The sequence below is a fragment of the Macrobrachium rosenbergii genome, chromosome 28 (genome assembly GCF_040412425.1).
Source record: "Macrobrachium rosenbergii isolate ZJJX-2024 chromosome 28, ASM4041242v1, whole genome shotgun sequence".
Taxonomy (NCBI): domain Eukaryota; kingdom Metazoa; phylum Arthropoda; class Malacostraca; order Decapoda; family Palaemonidae; genus Macrobrachium; species Macrobrachium rosenbergii.
In genome coordinates, this window is record NC_089768.1 from 862,743 (window position 1) to 886,497 (window position 23,755).

The 23,755-nt window shown below is 46.0% G+C and overlaps 1 protein-coding gene across 1 annotated transcript in view; it reads left to right on the top strand.

Moving 5' to 3' along the window:
* The window catches only part of LOC136853966 (uncharacterized), a 222,665-nt gene that overhangs the window by 144,238 nt on the left and 54,672 nt on the right, over positions 1 to 23,755 (top strand). The window contains exon 9 of the mRNA XM_067129883.1: positions 11,491 to 11,729. Coding sequence (XP_066985984.1) covers positions 11,491 to 11,729 — 239 coding nt within the window. The remainder of the gene's footprint in view (positions 1 to 11,490; positions 11,730 to 23,755) is intronic.

Below are 23,755 nucleotides of genomic sequence, written 5' to 3' on the forward strand. Positions count from 1 at the left end.
TACTGAGGCGGAGGTTGGGAGGAAGAGGTTGAAGGCTGATCTTGTAAGGGAACCTGAACGAAGGACTGAGCCGGGAGGCGTTTGAAATGTTTAAATTTCTTGCTGGACTTTGGGGAAGGCCCGGCAAGATCAGACTGCTTCCGTTTATAGGGCAGACCCCAACGAGAACGGAGACTGATTGACCCTAGCCGCCTCAGATAAGACTGCGTCAACTTCTTCTTGTGGGAAAAGATTAGCTCCCCAGATAGAACTCTTCAGAAGCTTATTTGGTTCATGCCGAACTGTGGCTGCCGAAAAGATATGCTTCCGGCAGGCCAGTCGGGCAGTCATAAAGTCAAACAGGTCTTGTTGAAAACTCGCCAAGAGAGATTTCGTCAAGACCTGGAACAAAGAATCTTCCCTATAGACCAAAGAAGTTGCTTCTGCTAAAGTCAAAGAGTTCAAAGACCTGGTGAGCCTATCCTTAGTATCAGCCTCTGCTTTCAGGAGCGACTCCGGGATCTTAGGGAGCTGCTCACTGAACAGATCAGAAGCGCAGTCTGGGTCAAGCCGAGTCACCGTAAACGTATTAGGGGCTCCCTTCCAGAACTCGGTGCCCCCGGGAAAGACGAGAGATGTCGGGTCCGTCTCCCGGAGATGAGGGAGGGGTTTACCTTCCAAGCAAGCCTGACTAGTCAGAGAGGCCACTTTCGAAGTACAAGGAGGAAGGAGAACATCACTTAGAGTGAACATAGTGAACACTCCCTTGACTGGTGTAAGCTTAGTGTTCTCCGCTTGCCACTCCGAAAGTGTCCTCATCAAAGACGACTGGGCTTGGTCCCTAGGATAGATAACGGTCTCCTTAGGGACTTTATCAGACCTGTTCCAAACCTCCCCCTTCAGCCTGGCAAAACCTGTGTAGGGGGATGTCAGGTCCAGAGGATAGAATTCCAACTCTTCCACTCTCTTTGTGCCCAAACCCTCTATGGTGAGAGTACCTTCACTGGAGCATAAAGGGCCAGACGCCAAGGATTCCCCAGATCGAAGGGAGGGAGAGTAGAAGGGTCAGGAACAGAATGAGACCTAGAACGAGATCCGCCGTCGGCCAGTCCTTTGATGACTTCCTGTTGTGACTCCACCTTCTCCGAAAGAGACTGAAAAGAATTAGCAAGACCAGAAAGCTTGCTGTCTACCCTCGCGTCGATTCTCTCAAATCTCGCGTTGATTCTCTCAAGGAAATGCTCGGAAGAAAGAGTCCGTGTCCAAAGCAGGAGGAGGGGGAACCACTTGACGTGACTGAGACTCTGCTTGTGACCCAGAGGGGGAGGCTGCACTCGTCGACGGAACGGGGCTCGCCGCCCGTGCCGCCGCCAGGGGGACCTCAGATCGACCTGCTGGAGTAGGTAAGGTTTTCTGCCTAACAGACTTCACCTTCGGGACAATAGATCCAGACATGCCCGTAAGGTATGAGGATTTAGAGAAACCTTTAAAAGAGGAAACGGTGGAAGAAGGAGAGCTAAACAGTGAAGAACCTGCCTCACTTACCCCCTTACCTGCTTGATGCTCCGGGACAATGTTCGGAGATTCAAGGCCAAGGTCAAGATCCGCCGCATCTTCAGAAACGCCTCCGCTCAGGGCCGAACCGTCTGGAGAGGGCTGGGTCAACTCCCGAATTCCGGCAATCAACGGAGCAGCAACATCGTTGGTGACTGAAGCTGTGATCCAAGCGCTGGGAAAAAGGACATTGCAAATGTCCTTCGAGAGTATATAGGGATTGCCAGCTCCTACGTTGCGTCGAAGCCGCTAACCCAGACTTTAAGGGCCTGGAGCGAAGCATCACGAGACTTACGCGGTCAGCCTGCGGAAGAAAAACATTATTGCGGTTTACGAAGGTGGGGAAATCGGTAATCACGTATAAAAACAGTTTGGCTAAAAGGAAAGATGCATGACAACCTACCGAATCATCGATAGCTTGCTCGTAAAGAGCATAGCAAACATCACATCCGTCAGGGTGCCAAACAATGAGATCCCCTCACGTGGACCGCACACCGGAGTGGGACCGACAAACTTAAATGGCCGCTGGCCTGGTGGAGGGCTGCGGAGCACCCTGTTCTTGGCAGCGCACCACCTGTAAAAGTATGAGATTATGAGTACACCGTGTAAGGTGCGGAGTAGTGTGCGGAGCAACACATTAATATATAAAATAAAACCGTGAAACCTGCCGGAATGATCCGGAAGGTAACCGGATTAAAATAAAATCTCATACAAAATAATAATAAACATAATAAATATACTGGAACTAGCCGGAGAAACATGCCTTAAAAGTAAGTGACGGATACAAAATAAAATGGGAAGGTTAAAACTGTCCAGAGTAAGCGCATTCCCGGCAACTAAGAATGAAATTCTGAAACTAGCGATAACGGAAGACTTGTAAACACTAGAACCGCCGGAGCAGGAAGCAAGGAATGCGCGTCGAATAACAGAAAAGCAGACAGTGGTTAGCTAAAGGAAGGGAACGTCAAAGGTCTGGACACGAAGACAGTCAGGTGGAAAACACTAACTGGCCACGAGAATAGGACTAAACCGGAGTGTCGTCAATTAAACGACACGCCGGAGATGACATACGGAGGGGAGGGATGAATAGACCAGGAGGAAGAACCGTAAAGAAGCGACCAGAGAGTGGGAATGCACAATCCGGGCGCTCCGGGTCCTCCCGTCCACTCGCTGACTGAGACAGCTACCCAGCAAGTGCGAGAGAAGCAGGAGAGGGAGAGGAACAACCTCCATGGTCAGAAGGGGGGGAGAGGAGGCAAAGAAGGCAATGCAAAGATGGTGGACGGGAGAGGGGAAGCTCCCGCCACCAGTAGTCCCTGGAGGGGGTATAGGCTGGTAAAGTCAGAGACCGTACCAAGGGCAGGCCAAACAATGCAGAGGAAGGGGACACAGGCTATAGGCTAAAAGGATAGGAATGCTCCCAAGCCTTGATAAGTTAACAAGACTGAAAACGAATCAAGGGGAGAGAGAGCATTCGGGAGAAGGGAAGGGTAAGGGTGTGTCGACATAACCAATGACTGGAAACTAACCTTAAGAAATGACAAAACTAGGGTAGGCTACGTGATGTCCCTCGCTATCCCAGCTTAACCAAGAGGCTTATTAGCCTAAGCGAAAAGTCAAACAGGGAGAGGAAGCTACACGAGATCCTCGCTATTCCAGCTTAAACAAGAGGCTTATTAGCCTACGCGGCTAAAGAAACAGAGGAAGGGAAAACAAAAGATGAAAAGACCCTAGTTAAAACTTAAGGAGAGCGCCACATTGGAAAAACATACACAAAACACAATGATGGGCATGTGAACGAAACGAATGATCGACCACCCCCCCCTTTTTTATGGAAAAAAGGGGGGCAATAGCCTAACGCCCCAGAAAAGGTAATACTAAAGCTAACAACCAACCCATGATAAATGGATAAAAACTAACAAAACGAATATAAGAGGAGGACCACACCTAACCCGAAGTGGACGTGAAGGGAAATGGCATCTAACAAAAGAAATATCCATAATAATCAACAAATATCAAATGCATCCGAACGCAAGGGCAAAGATTAAACAAATAATCTTAACAGTACCAACGAAAATAAAATTCCCAGAAGCTAAGAGAAGTGAAGGGCAAAAATAAGGCATGTAAAGGAAATGATAAGAGGCGAATAGGCCCGAGGGGGTAGCCCGAAGCCTAACGACAGCCTTCACTCTCGAAGCAAAGGGAAACAAAAGTTAATCAATCAAAATCACTAATTAGACTTCATGAATAGGAAAAATATCCTAAACATGAAGAGGAACAGCGAGAAAGATCGAAAAACAAGGCGACCCAAGTTCACGAACCTCGCATGGAGGTCACGTGAGGCCGCGAGAGGAGATCGAGACGGGCGTTATAAATCCCCTTAATTACTAGACTAAAGGGAAATAAGGAGCCTCAATCGCCTCAAATAAAAAACGTAACACTGGTACTCAACTTTGATGAAGAAAGACCTTGCGAGGATGCCATAATGATGCAAATAAGCACAAGATAAAAAGCACAACGAAAACACGTGTGACCGTAGGTGCTTGCTGAAATGGAATGAGGCTAGCGGTGATTTGTGTACTGTCCGCGAGTGGTGCATGGGTTTGTAACGGCACCTCTCTCTGGGACTTTTGACTTTGGGATCTCTATAGGATAAGGTTCCGTGTTTTTATAGTTCACCCTTTTCCATACACGACTCCATCTAATGGAGCTCGCTCTGGGGGTAGTAACTCCAGCATTTCATTTAGCTTTCTCTGGTATCTAGCAATGGAATTACCTAGAAATAAGTGCTGAATAGACTTTTTCACCGGCTGACACGGGACCCGATCCAGAAATACCACCATAGCTTCCAAGGTGTTTATATGGAACCGTTGAAACATTGTAGACCATGTTCCTTGTACTTTTTGTTTTGGCGAATACCCTCCCCAGCCGCTTAATGAGGCGTCTGTGTGAACCACCAGCGCCGGAGGAGGGAACTGAAGCGGGACTGTCTTGGACAGGCCGCTGACTGTGGACCAAGGCCGCAGTCTCGCCTTTAAAATCCGTGGGATGGAGGAAACCTTGTCTCTGAGCCTGACATTGGCTCGACTCCGCCACACTCTGTTTATGTCCTTTAATTTTGCTTTTAAGAGCAGGTCCGTCACTGAGGCAAATTGAAGGGAGCCGAGGATTCTTTCTTGGGCCCGGCGGGATGCTGCTTTGTCTCAGAAATTTCCTGGTAAGGGAAGCTATCTCCTTCCGCTTGGACGGCGGAAGGGATAACGTGTACGAGGACAGATCCCACTGGAGGCCCAGCCACTGAAACCGGGACTCCGGAGTCAGGCGGGACTTCTCTCTGTTCAGTTGAAAGCCTAACGACTCCATGAATTCGATGACTATGGCTGTGGCCTTCCGGCACTCTAGAACTGTTGGTGCCCAAATTATCCAATCGTCCAGGTACGCTGCTAGGGAGATCTCTCGGGACCGGAGTTGCTGCACTACTGTTTCCGCCAGCTTTGTAAATATCCTGGGGGCTATATTTAGACCGAAAGGCATGACCCTGAAGGAGTAGGCTTGTTTCCTGAGTCTGAAACCCTGGAACGGAGAGAAGTTCCGCGCAACCGGGCGTGATAGTAAGCGTCTGAAAGATCGATAGAGGTGGTGACGGCTCCACGCGAAGTAGAGTCCGCCCTGTGCTACCGTAAGCATGCGAAATTTGTCGCATTTTATATAAAGATTTAGACGCGACAGATCCAGAATCACTCTTTGCTGACCGGAGTCTTTCTTTGGGACAGTGAACAACCTGTCTTGAAATTTGAGGTGCCTTACTTTCTTTATTGCTCGCTTGTTGAGCAGTTCCGCCACATAGTCCTGTAGGACTCTGGAGGGTGGCTGGTAAAACCTGATCAGGGGAGGGGGGTCCTTGGTCCAGCTCGAACCCAGACCTTTGGACACAATGCTGGTGCCCAAGGACTGAAGGACCACTGGTCTCTGAACCAGTAAAGACGACCACCTACCTGACTGTTCTCAGTGGGAGGAAGCAGGTTTGTTTCCTCTACCACGTCCAGGTTTTCCTCTTGGGGCGGTGTTAGACTTGCCTCTGTAAGGGGACCGACCTCTTCCCCCCCTTGCACTCCTATTAAGGCCGTGAAAGAACCCACGGCCCTCATAGGTGGGATTGTACGCCGGTGAGGAGACGTACGAGGGTGCAGCAAGGGATTGAGCTGGTTGGACCAGCACATACTGTTGGGGATGAGCCTTAGAGGTGGAGGGCTGGGCCACTGCCGAGACCGGGACAGCTTGAACAACCGTCTGGTGATGAGGCCTCTTATGTCTCCTGAATCGTTTACCAGACTTGGTCTGGGAGCCGCCAGATTCTGAGGTCTTCCGCTTGTAAGCAGAGATATCCCAACGAGAGCGAAGACTTTGGTTGGCTCTAGTAGCCTCGCTCAGCACACTGGCTACGTCTTCATCTGGGAAAAGGTTAGGACCCCAGATAGAGCTCTTCATGAGCTTGTTAGGCTCATGACGTATGGTGGCCTCGGCAAAGATGAATCTCCTACACTCCAGCTTAACCACCATAAAGTCATATAGGTCTGACTGAAACCCTGCTAACAGGGATTTAGCCAGAACCTGGAAGAAGGGCTCTTCTGCACAGGAGACGGCAGTCGCTTCTGTGAGGCAGACGGAGTTCAAGGACCGGCCTAACCTAGTCCGGGCCTCAAATTCTGCCTTTAGCAAGGCTTCCGGGAGCTTAGGAAGCTGCTCGCTAAATTGAGTAGACGCGCAGTGAGCGTCCAGCTTTCCCACAGTGAAGGTGGACGGGCGTCTCTCCAAAACTCCTCACCCCCTGGGAATACCAGGGAGGTGGAGTCTGTCTCCCTTAATTGAGGCAAAGGGTTGCCTTCAAAGCAAGCTCGAGCCATAGCCAGAGCCACTTTGTTGATGCAGGGAGTAGGCAACTTATCACCTAGGGCAAACATGGTGTAGTTGCCCTTGAAAGGTGTAAGTTTGGTGTTCTCTGCCTGCCACTCCGTAAGAGTGCGCAGGAGAGTAGACTGAGCTTGGTCCCTAGGGAAGATCACCGTCTCTCTAGGGACCTTGTCCGAACGTACCCAGGCTTCCTCCGTCAGCCTAACGAAGCCTGGGTAAGGAGGCAGGAGATCGGGAGGGAAAAACTCCAGCTCCTCCAAACGTCTCGTGCCAAGACCTTCAACTGTCAAGGTGTCTTCGTGCCGAATGGCACGAAGAGCAAAACGCCAAGGGTTCCCGACATCGAAGGGAGGGAGATCAGCCGTGTCTGGGATCTCATACTGCGGTTCGGCTCCGCCGGAGCGAGCCATTCCCGCCAGTATGTTGTCATGGCTGTGAAGCTTCTCTGATATTTTGGAGAGCTTCGACTCGACCTCCGCCGAGAACCTCTCAAGAAGCGAGTTCGCAAACGCCTCAGGGTCAAAGGCAGGCTGGCGAGGAGGGCTTGGTCTTGGTGCCCTCTTACTCGCGCCTTTGCCCGAGGTTCCAGGTTTGCTCCCGGAGGCTACAGGTACAGGGACCTTAGCCTTCGACGGGGGGAAAGGAGATGCTTTCCTGGAAGACGAGGACTTAAAGCCCTTCGCCTTCCATGAAGTCTTCAGCTTCAACTTGGGGACAGCTGATGGAGCCCTGTCACCCAAGATGGAAGACTTTCCAAACCCTGAAAAGGAAGATACAGAGGATGATGGGGAATCAAAAAGGGCGCCCGCCCCCGCAACCTCACTTACCTCGCTACCTACCACTTGGTCCGGCTCTGTATTCATAGGTTCCAGGTCCAAGTCCAAGGCGGCGACGTCCTCCGACACCTCCGCATAAAGGATATCCTCTTGGGGTGGCTGGGTTGCGTCCCGGATCTGCTGGATGATGGGGTTGGCCAACTCCTCGGGAACCGCAGCAGCAACCTGGGCACCGGGGTAAAGCAAGTCACGCAACTTGGCGTTGAGGACGTAAGGCTTCCCCGACGGTACATTTCTTCCGAACCCAGCCACCCAGGCGCAGAGAGACTCAAGGGAAGTCTTCTTAGAGGACTCGTCCGCCTGGAAGAGAGTAGGCAATTAGGGTTGAACTGAAATATAAACCCCGGAAACAATATAAGCATTAAATAGATTTAAGGGACGTAAAGAACGGGAAGCGATATCTTACCGACTCGTCCTGGATGCTAGCGCACAGAGCGAAGCAGACCTCACAGCCGTCGGGGTGCCAAACAATAAGGTCATCCAGCCGGACCGCACAGCCAGCGTGGGTCCGGCACACCACGTGCCCATAGGGTTGCTGGAGGGAAGCGGTGCACCCCGGCTCCTCACAACGAACAGTCTGTAAGTGGAAAAAAAAAAAGTACATGAACCTACCACTCTAAGCAACCTAAAGCCGGTAGGCCAGGGTATTTCAACCTACTACCGGAATACTCCGGCGGAGAGAAAAACCCCTCGTCAGAGACGGGGCCATCAAGACATAAATTAAACAGAGTGGTAGGCAAGTTACTTCCCGGTCACCTGAATACTCCGGCGGAACGGAAGAACTGAGTCAACAGGGCCCTACCACAAGGGCTGCCAGCAATAAAGACGGCGGAACCCCAGGGCAAAACACCGGACCTCAATTAAAACATATAAAATAAGTGTAGTGGCGGAGTGAGCTTCTCACTCCGCCAGGATAAATATAAATATATATATATAAGATACAAGTGATGGTAACAATGAAAGAATCATATCCGGAAACCGGAGGCATCTCTCCCCCCGGAGCCCGAACCTCCCCGCCAGAGAAACCATAGGTGGGTGAGGCAACCGTCATCGCAAAGCCAAATATAATATATAAGCCGGAGTAGGCGCCAATCAACCCAACTAAAGCAAAACAGCGGAGAGAGGTCGAGAACAAAAGATAGAATGTTCGAAACCCGCTCGATCCTTGGAGAGTCGGTAAACGAAACATCAAAACAAGCTCAGCGCTGCCGGGGACTAGCTCTGGGAGGGAACGAATCTCTCCACCAGGGGAAGTCCCCAACTCGGAGAAAACGCCATCTAGCGTCACCCGCACGAGAAAAGGCAAGAGCTGGCCTGAGATGGGGAGGGGGAGGGAGGGTTGGTGGGGTAGGGAAGAGGAGTAGGCTAAGTCAGGCAAAAACAGGAGACTAGGGAAAATGCTTCACCCGCTTGACTGCAATCACACGCCACGCCAAGAAAATAAAACTAGCGATGGCAGGACAAGCCTACCCCCGAGGAAAAGGGATAGCGACCAAGGTCTCGACACGCCGACTCCTGCCTAGACAAAGCCTAGGTCAACACCCGTGCTTAGGCATAGCCTAGGCTAATGGAGAGGGACAAGGGAAGGGTGGGGAAGGGAACAACAGGGAGAGAAATTTCTGTGCCGAAGTACAACCAGGGCCAAAAGAGGGGGGGGATAAGGCAAATATAGCCTAGAGGAGACACACCCAACGAACTCTACCCCTTCGAAAAGAAGGGGGAGGACAAAGGGGTCTCACTCTGCCACCCAAATAACGGCCACTGGGAGAAACAGCAACAAAAACTCCCTCAACCTGAGGGTCCACCCCACGCCTGACCTACTAGGAGGACAGGAGGTCAAGGAAGCAATACGAGCCTATCAGTATGAAAGGCAAGGGGAGATACCCACACAACCAATACCCAATAAAAAACCATCACAAATATACATAATATACATAAAATATATAACCCAAGAATAATGTGCTTGTGCGAGGTGCGTAGCCTAGTTCCGAGGAGCGGCCAGACAATCGAGCTGACGCTACCCCGAATGAACAAGGCAGCAAAATACGTATAGCACCAACACAACTATATGATAATAATAATAATAATGGTAAATAAGTAAGACCAACATGGGAACCCATGCCGGAGGGGAAACCTAAGCGGGGAATGACGGAAACCCTATAGAGGGAACCCGCCATGAGGGTCAGTCATATAAAAACAAAACACCAATAAAACACCCGCCCAGGAAACATCGCCAGGATGAGATCCAGGGGAAAAAGATAAGTAATATAACGACAAAGAGACAGCCCGAACAGAATAAACTGGAAGGGTAATCTCACGGTCGACATGGCTGGCTGGGGGACGCCGTGGCATCATAAACAACAATCCCATATAGAAGAAATACGGACTGATGCAGCCACACTTATCATAAAAACCCCACAATAAGATGGTACTTAACTTAGAGATGTTAAAACTGCTTGAAGACATGATGAAAATGCAGGAAACACCCAAAAAACCAAAAGCACAAAAATTCTTGGTGATGACGATCACGTGCTAGAAAATGGAATGAGTGTAGGTGGCGCTGGTGTCGCCGGCCTGGCAGGCGCATGAGCGTGGGGGCTGGAACGGCTCACCGCTCTTTTCGAGGGGTTTTGACATGGGGATGTCTATCGAGTGTGGCTCTGTGGTTGTGATTCTTTCACTCACCCTTGGTTATACCCACGTCTTCCTTGTGGAAGACGCTCGATCTGGGGGTAGTAACCCCAGCATTCCTGAAAGCTCTTTTTTCTCTGGTATATCTAGCATTTTATACCTAGAAATTCGTGTTAGTATGGAATTTCACCGGCTGACATGGGGCTGGACTCAGAAATTTATCTGTAAATATCCTCAGGGATTGTTGCTATTTTTGTTTCTGATCTTTTGCAATATTATGAGAGTTGTAATTATAATTTTACAAAATAAAGTAAAAAAAATTAGAAGGAACATGTATAACTTGCTAAAATTAACATTTATTTAAGAGTGTCTTGGAAAAGAGTCCCTGCACAGGGTTGGAAGTATTTGTTAGAATTTTTTTTTTCATACCAAGTGCATTTGCATATCATCCTCTTTTCAGTGGTGTGGTTATTTTTTTTTTAAATTGGTTGATCTTAAACTTTGCCCAATCTCAGGGTATTGTTAATGTATATTTAGCCTACCCTGTAAGAGTTAATAGATAAAAATACTTTTGTTACAATTCACTACTGTATCATGATAAGTTTTAAAGTTGTTTAGATTCCTATCCCCAAATAAACATTCTTGATTTTTAATTCCTATTTCAGTAGATCAGTTACGAATTCCTGTACTAACAGTATTCAAAATTTAAATTTTTTACATAGCTTCAGAAAACTCAAGCTTTGTTCAGTTTTTATCCGAAAATTTTGCTCTTTGATATAATTATCTACTGTGCTTTTAGTTAAAGTTAAAACTACCTCATTAATAGGTTGTATAAATATATGAAATTAACAAACATTTTGTTATTAATACCTCTTTTCCTGTTGGGTCTATTAATTATATCACTACTACAATTATAAAAATATCTTAATCATATTCGTCTTTATTTCATAAACTTCTATGATCATTAATTCTAAGATTTAAGGGCAATCCAGTGTGTCCAACAAGTTTAATAGTACAATACCCACAACTAATTATATATGCATAAACCCATGCATTTTATATACTGTAAATGAAATTATATAATATTTAGCAACATTCAACGTCCTTGACTGAAGGACATGTTTTCTATTTCTTATGATTATAATTCATATTTAAAGAGTAGTGTTTCCAAAGTGTTGGAAAGGAAAGGAAAGGAAAAAGAAAAATGTAAAACCAAGTATCCAAGTTACCTTTATGAAGTCTAGATTAAGAATAATTTATATTGCTTAGCGACATTCAACTATTTAAGACGCATTGTACATTTTTGTATGGTGTATATTTTTTTCAACATGAAAGATATAGGGAGATAAATAACTAAGGCATCATTAAAGGCTGCTGGCTACCACACTTTAGGTATCCCTAAGCTTACTCTTAAAGAAGAAAATAACACGAGTTCCTTAGTTAATTATTCTAAAATGTGGATCTGGGAATTCTGTAGAGGTAAGCAGTTTTGTTTTTATTGATCTTTTATCGGCTTAATAGCTTGTACCAGATGGTGATATTATTTTCACTCTCTTTTTAGATTCCATTCTCATTGCAGGTGCAGTTAGTACTTCAAAAGCTTTGCTTTGTGTTGCATTACCATCAGAATAATTTTGATGTGCGTGTTAAGTGTGAAGAGGAAAGTTTGTCACCGACAAGACAGACAATTGAAGCATGCACAAAATATCTCTTAAATGCAGTTGAACAGTGGGGAGAGAACATAATGCAATTGCTAACGTTCCATCTTCCATACTTGATTACTTTTGTCCATGAAGCACATTTACCAACTATAGCACGGTAAGATAGTTATGTTTTTTCAACTATGATGAATTGTTCTTAATAGTGCTAGTATTTCCCAGAGAAACTTGTACCATCAGCAAATGTAATTTCAGTATCATTAGATTGTCGAATTAATTTTTTAAATAAACAGCCAATTTCATTGTCCTGTTCTCTTATATGCTGTGTGTAAATATTATATGTAAATTATTGCTTATATTGTATAAGTGTATTGACGATCATGGCCAACACTGTACTTATGTATGAAGGTACAGTTTGTATCCTGATGCTTTCAGTATTGTAGTGGGTATGATAATGGTAGTTAATTATGAATAAATTTTTTTAAATTTTAATTATATCACTATATTATACATATAACAGGTTTTGATGTAGGAAAAACCAATTTTTGGTAGCCGCTGTGAGTCCTCAAAGGAGTTGCACTCTCATGGTCTCCCCCAGGGCTCCATAAGACAGACCAACCAATTACAGTACAAAGAATTCTCTTATATTTAGTCTTGGCCAGAATAATATTTGTTGGTACAGTGATAGAATATAAAGGAATCAGGACAGAGGGCTCTATCTCCTGTCCTACAGCGACTGCCTTGGCTCTACATCCCATTCAAACAGATGAGAAAACAGTGTGTGTAAGACATCTTCCTCATTACATGCCAGGTTTTTGCAAGATAAATATTCGCCCCAGTCCCATGCCTTTTCATCAGGGAGAGTAGGTGGGTTTGAGGACTCACGTTGGCTGCCAAAATAGGTTTTTCCTACATCAAAACCTGTTTTGTTATAACATAGCTGCTGTTTGTCCTCTAAGGAGCTTACAAAAGAAATTGACAGGTGACAAAATGGTTTAGCTAGAAACAGATCCCAACAACCCAAATCAGTTGTTGGTCTGAAATACAGTTGCAAGCTATTAACCATTTTCTTTGTTCCGGGTACCCTTAGGGTGTGACAATAAAGAACAGGAACCAACACAAGAACCAATGTATGTATTATTCTTTGTGGTTCAAAGGTGACTTACCTAATTATGTTGGGTCTGGCTGAAGTATTATTACACCTTCCCCAGCAATATCTCAGCATGACCATCACTCTCATGTCAATAGTGTTTCAGGAATTTTTTATTCAAGGTAAAGTCACAGGTTATCAATTGTTTTCTTTATTCTGGATATCCATCAGGGTCTGGATATCCATCAGGGTCTGGCAGTAAAGAACACGTACCTATAAATGTATTACCCCTTGTGGTTTTACAGTGACTTACCTAATTATGTTGGCTCTAGCTGTAGAAGTGCACCTTCACTGGTTTAGGAATACTGCCTTTAACAACCACTCTGTGTACTTGAAGACTTCTCTGAAAGAAATATTTCTGAATGGTCCTCATTCTTGGCCAGGGTGATAGGCCAGGAGAAAACAGTAAATGACAACTAGGTGTATAAATGGTGAAATGTTGTCCTTGTCTAAGAGAGCCCAGTACGCTAATCCGAGCTCCTGATGCCAAAGCTGTCAAGGAGACTGCCTTTTGGAGTTTATGAGTTGTAATTATATTGGGCCTATGAATTTAAGGGATGACAGGAGTCTAAGAACGTTATTCAGGGACCAGGCACAGGCAATCCCCAAGTTACGTTGGGGATTCCGTTCCTAAACCGTGACATAAGCCAGAAAACGGCGTAAGCGGGAACACCATGTTAAAAAATTGCCAAAAATGAGAAATAAAATTATGAAAGCCTTACTGTTAATCCTTTGTTTGTCTTGAAAACTTCCCAATTGATATACCTTGCTTCTGGTGAGGTGTGCATCCATGATCGTGTGGAATTTCCGCCAAAAATGTACAAATATTCTTCCGTCGCCTACAGCACATAACCTCGGAACATCCACTGTAACCCAGAACAGATTTCTTTATGAATATTTTTGAAACGCACCATAAGCTCGGAACAACATAAGCCGAGACTGACATAACCCGAGGACTGCCTGTAATAGGAAACTTTGCAGGAGCTGACCTTTGCAGTGTAAAAGACTGAAGAACAGAATTAACAATTTCCTGATTAGAATCAATTTGCAAACCATAAGGCAAGGGTTCTGCCAATCCTGCCCTGTATGATTGTTGAAATAGCTTGACCTCAAAAGATAATAAATGTAAAAATGTTTCAGTAGGTTTCAACTGGGCTCTCAGTTCGGAGGTAATCTAACCACATTTTCCATACAGACTGGTAAATCGGATAGATGAAGTCCGTAGTTTTTGCACCAGGTACCTAGCAATGTTGGGCAAATAATCTTCATGGTAGACTAGATTTAAAAAACCTCATGTGAAGGTCATGACTCAGAAAGGATGATGCGTAGGCGGCTTCCCCTCCTTATGTCTGGGATAGAACAACGGATGGCAATGGAATCTATTCTCTTTCCTGTTGGTGAAGAAATAAGGAACTAATGACTATTTGGCTAACTCAGGGCCACTAGGCAAGCAGTTCCATTGAAAGCTAGTAGACTGTTCAAAATGTTCAAAATCTGGGACAATGAAGGAAAAAGGTATATCGTCCTCCATTTGTTCCAGTCTTATAGAAATACATCTCTTGCTACTACCTGAATATCCAGGTTCAGAGAGACATACACTGGAAGTTGATGGTTCTTGCATGTGGCAAACCAGTCCACTTCTGGATGTGGAAGCACTGTAGCAATTACTGACTTGAGAGGAGCTCAGCATGAACATAACCTCTTGATATCAGACATTGCAGTCATATTGCCTAGGCCTAACAAAATGTGGTTCCCCTTTGGAGGTCACCAATGTTTCCTTTCAAGCCTTAATGCAATATTCCAGAAAGTCGTAGAGTACTCCCCATAGTGTCCACGAAAGTGTTTTGGCTACTGCAGTGAACATTGTTCTGGAAGACTCTGGAAGCTCTTTTATAGGTGGAGCCTAGCATAAAATCTAACCATGACTGTTCTGAGATTTTTCTCGTAGAGGTCCCAATTTGCTGGGTAGCTATGTCCAATGGGAGCTTTTTCCTTTCATAAGGGAGGACAAGTGTTGGCCGTTTCTCTGTAGCACTATCAGATACTGGGATGGTGGAGACAAATGGCTTTATTTCTGCCATAAACTCTTGTTTCCCAGTCACCACAAAATTCTGAAATTCTGTCTTCACATGATTGATTGTTTCGAAAGTGAAGAGACAGAATACTTATGCCTCCCAGAGAGGTTATTGGTTCTGTAAAATTATTGTTGCACTATATTTTCCCCTCCTTCGATGGCCGCTCCTCAGTCTCCTTGTGGTTCCTTCTTGCATTCTCCTCCATTTGCTTTTCCCCTTCCCATTCTTCCATAGCTTTGACTTTGGAAGTTATGGGAGAGGGATCAGGAGATATTTAACCTGGGACCCCAGCCCTCTCAGGTTGGGGAGGTCCCCCCCGCGAGGGAAGAGGCAACGTCATCTTGTTCTATTTCAGGATTGTAGGTTCAGAAGTTGGCTGGCATCTGAGCTTCTCTAGGCCTTCCAGGAGTACTAACTTCGGTGGCCTATATTATTCCTTTTCCTGTCCTCTCGCTTTACCGTGTTGTCCACCTGGACAGTTGCCAACCCTGCTGCTCTTATTAGCTGTACCAGTGTTACCACTTCAGTTTTTGGTGTACCCTAACCAGCATGGCTAGTGGTCTCGCTTTTACCCCTGGTCCATCGGAAGCGTATGTCTCTCAGGGCTTTGGAACCCCTCCTTGGTGGTGGCTTTTTCTCTCTTTGTCGGCAGCATATCCCTCACAGAGCTTGGAACCCCTTCTGCAATGGTGTCTATTTCTTGCGCTCTGTCTTCTGATGCCCTTATGAAAGCAGTGGTTGACATAGTTACTCGTTTGTGAGAGATGTTAACCCTTGTTGTGAAGAAGCAGCGTAGCAGGTCTCTGTCTCAGTCTTTATAGAGGGATGAAGAAATTTGTTTTTATTTAGCATTTCCCAACGTTTTGTGAGAGAGAGAGAGAGAGAGAGAGAGAGAGAGAGAGAGAGAGAGCGAGTGTAATTGTCGTTGTGAGTGGTTCGGTTGTTGGAGTTCGTTTTACGGCGCTGTCTGTCTGTCTGTCGGTCTGTCGGGAGTTTTTCGGTTTTTGGGGAAGTCTTGGGCAGTTGAGGTCCAACCTTGAGTGAACGGGGAGTTCGTCTGTTTTTTTGGGACCACATTAATGGTTCATGTGTCTTCTTTTTTTTTTGTTGGTTCATTGTTGGTGGAGGGTCGGTTTAAGTTTTTTGTTTCGTGGTTGTGTGCTGTGATTGGCGACCGTGGACCTTATCCATCTCCAGCAACCGAGGATCAGGGTGAGTGTTGCGTGTTGTGTTGTTTGTGGGTGTGAATTCCGCCACATAATATTTGGCGCCCAACGTGGGGCAGCTGGTATTGCAGCTGCAATTGAGATTGGTGGCTGGTAGTGTGACTGAAGAGAAGGATGGAAGAGGAACTGGTAAGGTTGAGAGAGGAGAATACGTGGTTGAGGGGTGAGAATGAGAGATTGAGGCAGTTGGAGGAGGTGGGGGGAATGCTAAGAAGTGCAAAAGAAGAAATGAAAGGAGAGATGAAAGAGTCAGAAGAGAGAATGGAAGACAGGATAGTAGAGAGGGTGGATAAAAAGTTGGAGGGAATGATGAAAAGTGTGGAAGAAATGGTGAAAGGTATGTTCAAGGGTGTTTTTGGAGAAGGGGCTGTTGGAGGTAGGTCCTCTGGAACGTGTGAAGGGGCAAGAGAGAAAGAAAAGGAGGAAGAAGTGAATGGAAGCGTGAGTGATGAAAGTGATGTGGAAGTAGGAAGTAAGAAACGAGAGAATGAAAGGCAGGGTAAGGAAAAGGGGAATGAAAAGCGAGGGAAGGAACGGAGGGAAAGTAAGGATAAGTCAGGGGAAGAAAAAGGGAAGAAGGGAAAGGGAAAGGAAACTGGTAAGAAGGGTAAGGAAGTGGGAAAGGCAGGAAAGAAGGGAGAGGGTGAAGGCAGTAGTGATAGTGAGGTGGATGGAGGTGAGTGGATAAAAGTGGATAAAAAGAGGGGAAAGAAGAGTGCAATGAGTAAGATGAATGTAAGTGCGGAAGTGGACTCTTTGTATTCGGAAGAGGGTATGAAAGGACAGAGTGAAAGTAGTGAAAGTGAGAGTGAAAGTGAGAAAGAAGTGAGAAAGGCTATGTATGTGAGGAGGTACCCGGTGTGAAAGGTATAATGAGTATGGAAGTAGGGATGTGCATGATTTCTTTAGGGAGTATGAAAGGTTTTGTCAGGATAAGTATGGGGGAAAGTAAGAGAGTGTGGGCACGAGAATTAGGAGAATATTTGACTGGGTTTTTGCTTGATATGTATAGGGTTATTATGAGTGTGGGGGATGTTGAGTATGACAAGGTGAAAGCTAGACTAGTTGAGCAAGCGAGGCGTATGAAAGCGAGTGTTAAGTATAAGAGGAAGAATGAATTTGATGAGGCAAGAATGAAAGCTGGGGAAACCTTGTCATTGTATGCTTGTAGGCTGGAGACGTTGGCAAGGAAGAAGTTTGGGGATGATGGGATAGATGAATGTAAGGAGTTAGTACGGAAGTTGTTAGGGACAGTGCCAGATGGAGTTAGAGAATTTGTGAACTTAAAGCGGAAGGAGAAGAAAAGATGGACGAATGAAAGGTTGACTTGGGGAGAAATTTTGGAAATTGTAGAAGATTATGAGCTTGACAGGGTTATAAAAGAGAGTAGAAGTGTAAGTGTAAGGGCTGGGGTAGATGAGAGAGTGCCTGAGTTTGGAAGCTTTAGGGATGCAGTGTTGAGGGGCCCAATGAGAATGGCCGATAGTGTAATAGATAGGAGTGTAAGAGCAAGTAATGTGGAGGTGCCAGTGAGGATGAATGATGGGTTTGTAAGGGGAGCATTGGGTTGGACGGGTTAGGGTTAGTAGTTTACAAAGGGAAGGTCGATGAGTGGAAGTCGAGCGAAGTGTTTTAGATGTGGAAAGGAAGGACATACAAAGAATGAGTGTAGGTGGGCTTTGGGAGCGTGTTTTGGATGTGGGCAACCGGGACATTTGGTAAGGGAGTGTACGAAAGATAGGGGGGTTAAATGCTACAGGTGCGGACAGGTGGGTCATATTGCTAATGGTTGTAGGGGTACCAGTGAATGTAATATGTGGCAACTGTGGTAAGAATGGGCATTATGCGAGAATGTGTTCAGAACCGAGAGCGAAGTGTGTCGAATGTGGAATGGAAGGGCATGTATCAAGTGTATGTAGATGAAAGAGGGTGACTGTGACAGCGAATGCGGGAAACTGAGTGTGAAGGGGGTTCAAATGGGTGGATCCTCCAGGATGCAAGCGGTGCGTGTGATGCATGTACGTGAGGGGTTGTTGCATGAGGAGGATCAGCAATTGGTTTTGATAGAGTATGGTAGGAAACGTAAGAAAGGGAAGAACGTAAAGTAAACTGAATGGTCGTAAGTTGTGTGATAGGGTGTGAGTGCCAAAGTGGAAATGAATGATAAAGCGTGTAATACGGATGAATGGGATGGTATGAATAGAACGTATAGCATATGCGGGTTTGATATAACTGAGTTGACTGAACGTGTAGGGGTCAGTGAACGGTTGGAGGTGAGCGAAAGTGTGAGAGTAAGAGAGCGTAGCAGTAATATACGAGTGATTGAAAGCATGAATGAATCGTTGCAAGAATTGGAAAGGTCAATGAGCGAATGGGATGGGTTAGTTGAAGAATTGGGGAGGTATTTGGGAACGAGTTAGAGGGTATAGATGAGATTGTGGATGAAATTGAGAGTGGTAATAGTGAAGAAGATAGCGTGAATCTGAGAGAGAATGGAGGAGAAGATGTGAATCTGAATGTTGCTGGAAGAGAGCGAGTCTGAGAGAATGATTGCGTGCCCATGAACGCGATCTAGAGGACCTGCTAGTGAGCATCCGTGGGTGTTGCGTGAAGGCGATTTGAAAGAGGTGTGAAAGGTGTTGGTTGGGAAATGCTAAAAGGGGGAGAAATATAGAGGGATGAAGAAATTTGTTTTTATTTAGCAGAGAGAGAGAGAGAGAGAGAGAGAGAGAGAGAGAGAGAGAGAGAGAGAGAGAGAGAGAGAGAGAGAGAGAGAGAGAGCGAGTGTAATTGTCGTTGTGAGTGGTTCGGTTGTTGGAGTTCGTTTTACGGCGCTGTCTGTCTGTCTGTCGGTCTGTCGGGAGTTTTTCGGTTTTTGGGGAAGTCTTGGGCAGTTGAGGTCCAACCTTGAAAGTGAACAGGGAGTTCGTCTGTTTTTTTGGGACCACATTAATGGTTCATGTGTCTCTTCTTTTTTTTTTGTTGGTTCGTTGTTGGTGGAGGGTCGGTTTAAGTTTTTTGTTTCGTGGTTGTGTGCCGTGATTGGCGACCGTGGACCTTATCCATCTCCAGCAACCGAAGATCAGGGTGAGTGTTGCGTGTTGTGTTGTTTGTGGGTGTGAATTCCGCTCTGTCTTCTGATGCCCTTATGAAAGCAGTGGTTGACATAGTCACTCGTTTGTGAGAGATGTTAACCCTTGTTGTGAAGAAGCAGCGTAGCAGGTCTCTGTCTCAGTCTTCTCCTCCATCGTCTTCCTTCTCTTCTTCTTCTTCCTCTGACCACAGCCATGGTTCTCCCGCGCCAGCTCGCGGCCGTCTCGCTAATGAGAGGGTGTCACATCCAACTGCTTCTCACCATCAATATTTCACTCCAAGCAGGGATCGGCAATCAGAAATTCTACAGCAGTGTCATCTTCCCCCGTCCGTCAGCAGAGGAGCGATGGCCATGGACAGAAGGAAGACTGCGTCCATCTGCAGGAGAGCTGTCTGTGGCCACGGACAGAAGGGTGTCTTCATCCTCCTGCAGAAGGGCAATGTCTGTAGTTGGGATGACAGCCGCTATCAGAAAACGAAGAATCAGCGATGAAGTCCTTAATCCTCTAACATTTAATGGCTGAGGATTGCACGGGGGAAAAAGAAGACGACTACGAGGACAAAGCAGAAGATGGTTCCAGAGGCGACACACTTCCCTTTGGACCTTCCATTGTAACATCTCAGGTCAACCCTGATGTTCTCTTCTCTCGCTTCCATCTCAGTTGCTATGACAGTTTGCGATACAATGGCTCTCTCTCTCTCTCTCTGTGGCGACTGATGGCTATGAGATGACGTCTTCTGCTCCTGCTCTTTCCACGGAGTCTCTCGCTTGGGCTGTGATGACAAGGCTCCTGTTAAGAAGTCCAGGGTATTGAAGGCTGTGGAAGTTCAACCATTTCCTTCTGGGTCCCACAATCCTATGATGGACATGAGAGAGTCTGCACTCCCACGGACGTGTTTCCAGCCTAGGCTGTTGTTGCCTCATCACTCACACATCCTTGACATTAGTCTCCATCGTTCCAGAACTCCTCCCTGTTCACGCTCTCCCAAGAGGCCCTCTGATCATTATTCCAGTTCCCACATCCGTGTCCTGTCAAATGTCTGTGAAGACATGCTCATACGTGCGGTTAGTTCAGTCCAGTCGGCCATCCTTCCTCACTCCTCAGCATCTCATCATATCTCACGTTCTCACTCTCCTTGGAGAGATCGGGTTCGTGCGGCCTCAGATGTGACAGCACTGACGTACGGCTGTATATCGACATCACAGCCATCGCATAGGGACATGTGAAAGTTGTTTCAGGATGACGTATCGGGAACGGAACATCGACCTCGCTTACATGAAGGTTTGGAAAGAGAACAGGATCACCACCTCATTCAATTCTGTCAAGCGAAGAGCATTGGTAGATCTTTTGTCAACATCTGGAATGGCACCAAATCATGTCCGTAGAAATATCGTCCATGGCCTTGAGAGTCACAACCATGGCTGAGCATGGTCTTGCAAGTCTCGTTAGGGGCTGCCCAAATTCAAGCGGTGGTCACAGTTTCTCCTAGGGAAATGCAAAACAGAACGACAGAGAGATGGCGACAACCCATGTACAAGTGCATCACCAGCACGTCTGTGCAATGCCTTTCGATCGTGTACGTGTTTTTAGTTTGACATCTGGTAGCGGCCAGTGGACGTTACCACATGAGCAAACATGATCGTTCTGCCAACTTTTATGTCCTTTATAAGGCAAATTGACGGGGTCTATTTCACAATTGAATGAATTCATTCCATCAGACCAATACAGCCATCGTTGTAGGATGGCCTTTCTATTGTGTTCAGCCAGAGACTTCAACATTTTTCAGGTAGGAAGAAACCTGTTTCGTCGTTCACATTGTTTCTACACTATATTAACCTTCGAATCCCTGAGCCAAGGTAGTTACAGTTCGTCAGCGTGGATTTCTTCAGATTCCCAATTCGTTTTCAACTACAGGCTGGTCTTCTTTACAATGAAGTTCTGTACAACCATACTGTCCTATGCTTCTGAAACGGTAGTCGATCAATTCTGATCGTGCCAGGTTTTTTCCTGGTACAGATGGAATTATTTTCTATCTCCGTAGGTCTGCAGATCAGGCCTACTCCTCGCTGCAACAACCTCAGTGTTCTTTTCTGCATTACTCTCCGTAGCACAAGGATGAAGACTAATTCTTGAAGATGGAAAGGGAAGGTCCTGATCTTAGACGAGGTCTCCCCATTCCTTCCCATCCTCTCTTGGAGAGGTGAGAAGACATAGCCTAGTGGTAAGACAACTACTACTCCCTTGGTCCTCAAAGCATCAACCAAAGGACATTCACATACACTTGAAGAGGTTAGGTTGAGTTGGGTACTTAACCTAACTTAGCCTAGCCCAACTAGTTCTAGTCTAACCCTTCCAGTCCTACACTTCAATATTCTGGAACTTATGTCTAATGGTATCAACCAGGAGGTATCCTCCAGCTCTATAAAGCACTAGGTTGGGTTAGGTTTGGTTGGGTACTTAGCCTAGCCTAACTATTTCTAGCTTAACCTTGCCAAACCTGCAGTTCAGTATCCTCAGTCATGTTTCATGGCATCATCTAGATGGTAGTTGCCTGTTCTTCAAGGGTCTAGGTTGGGTTGGGTTAGGTTAGGTTGGGTACTTGACCCAACCTAACCTAGCCTAACCTGCACCTCAATAACCTGAACCTTTGACCTTTCCAAGCCTCAGGATCAGGGGATAGGCTCTCCATAGTTCCGTAGTGTTGTTAAGGAACGTTACCATGGTAGTTCCTTAGTCAACAAGAGTGGGGGGGCTAGGGTCTTATCATCTCTATTGATGGTGTGCATTCCATTGACGGTTCAGGTGCATGGGTTTGCAGTAGCACAATCAGCGCAGCGATCAACCAGACACATTCCAGAATGAAGGATGTATGACAGACAAGTTCAGTCACTAAGGGAATGTCAGCAGCAATTGGTCTTAATACCTCAACGTTTCGAAGAATTGTTTGATCTAGGAAGACGCTCAATTACTCCATCAATCTCAACACTCCAGAGATGTTACTTTCAGCTCCGTCTCTGTGGACCGTAGGGATGACAGCCATCAACCGTGCCGCATTGGAAATATCACGTCTCGTCTGATCAGCGAAGTTAGCAATGATTTAGTCAAGTCAGTACTTGGATAAGTGATCCCCTGGAGCACCGATTCTGTTGACGGTTAGGAGACGTCTTTCTCATCCATGGTCAGAGACGTTGAGACTAGTCAGTACAGGCAGTCCCTGTTTACCGGCGGCGTTGGTTAACGGCATTTTGGTGTTATGGTACTTGGCTAGCAACGGCATTAACTGGATTTTCGGCACCGATATCCAGTTAATAGTGCCATTAAGTGGGGATTTTGACACCGGTAACTAGGGACTGCCTAATTTGATAAGAGACCCAGAAATTTCATATGCTGTTGGTGCCTACGAGACAACTTTCGCATCCATGATTCAAGCCTGGTCTTACAACTTTCCGTTGTTTTGCCTGATTCATCGAGAGATCAACAACACCTCCAAACTAAGTTCCGACAACTTGTTTTTAGTTCTTACTCAGTCGATGAATGGTGTCTAGCAGCTCCATTTCATTTGACTTGATATAGTTACACTTCTTCTGTGAGGAGTGGGAGATGTAAGCTGTAGCTGCTACTGCTGCAATTTCCAGTTGATCCACAACCCGAGGAGAGAATGTTGTGTGGATCTTAAGACAGTTTCAGGAGCCTTAGTGTCCGAATAGTCACTCATTTGATAGCAACAATGCCAAGGTAGTGCCATGGTTACACTATCCTCCTCGAAAGATTTTTCATTCTTCAGAACGTTGACCAGGGTGGCAGGCTCCTATGTGTCCTTTCTTGGAACTTTAACACAGCTCTTGTTGGACTTTGAAGAATCTCAAGATCCAAGATAGACACTCGTCAGTGCAAATACACAAGCAGACAGAAGAGCATCCAGTACGGTGGTCAACCAGACACCCCAAGCAAGTTGGATGTAATTACAACAATTATTCGCTGAAGCCAGGAGATAAGGACAGTTGATCTTGGCACCTTGACTTCAGGAATTTCTTTCAACCTCTGAAGAAGCCTGATCATAGTCTTCCTTCTCTCGACTTTCTGAAGTTGACGCTGTCCTGATCTGTCTTCCCACTCCTTTGGACAAGTAAGACATCTTTGGTATCCATTTACATCTAGATGCTTACACCTTTCATCATTCTACATGTTTCAAAGGTGATCAGTGAGATGGATCGTTCACCTTCTATGGTCCTGCGACGCCAATGACATTATGATGTCTATGTTGCCTCTGTAAAGACTAGACTTTCAACCCAATGCCAACGACTCATTTATTAACTTTGGGTTGCCAGAGAAACGGTATCCAAATTATCATTTATCTTACTAGTAAGATGATCAATGATCATACCCTGCAACTTTCTGGTGAACATCATCAGTATGTTTCGGGCCAGATCTTTTGAGGCCAGGGTCATCAATCTGTTCATCACAATCAAGAAGAGCCTGTCAGTCGAGTACTAGGATGGAATGTAATCATGCAAATGACATTCATCTCCTTTTACCTTGGGATGTTGCCCATAAATCCTTGGATCCTATGGTGGATGCTCAACAAGTCGTGTAGTTCACCCAGCTCTTGAGGGACAAATTCAACTACTCTGTGTATCAGT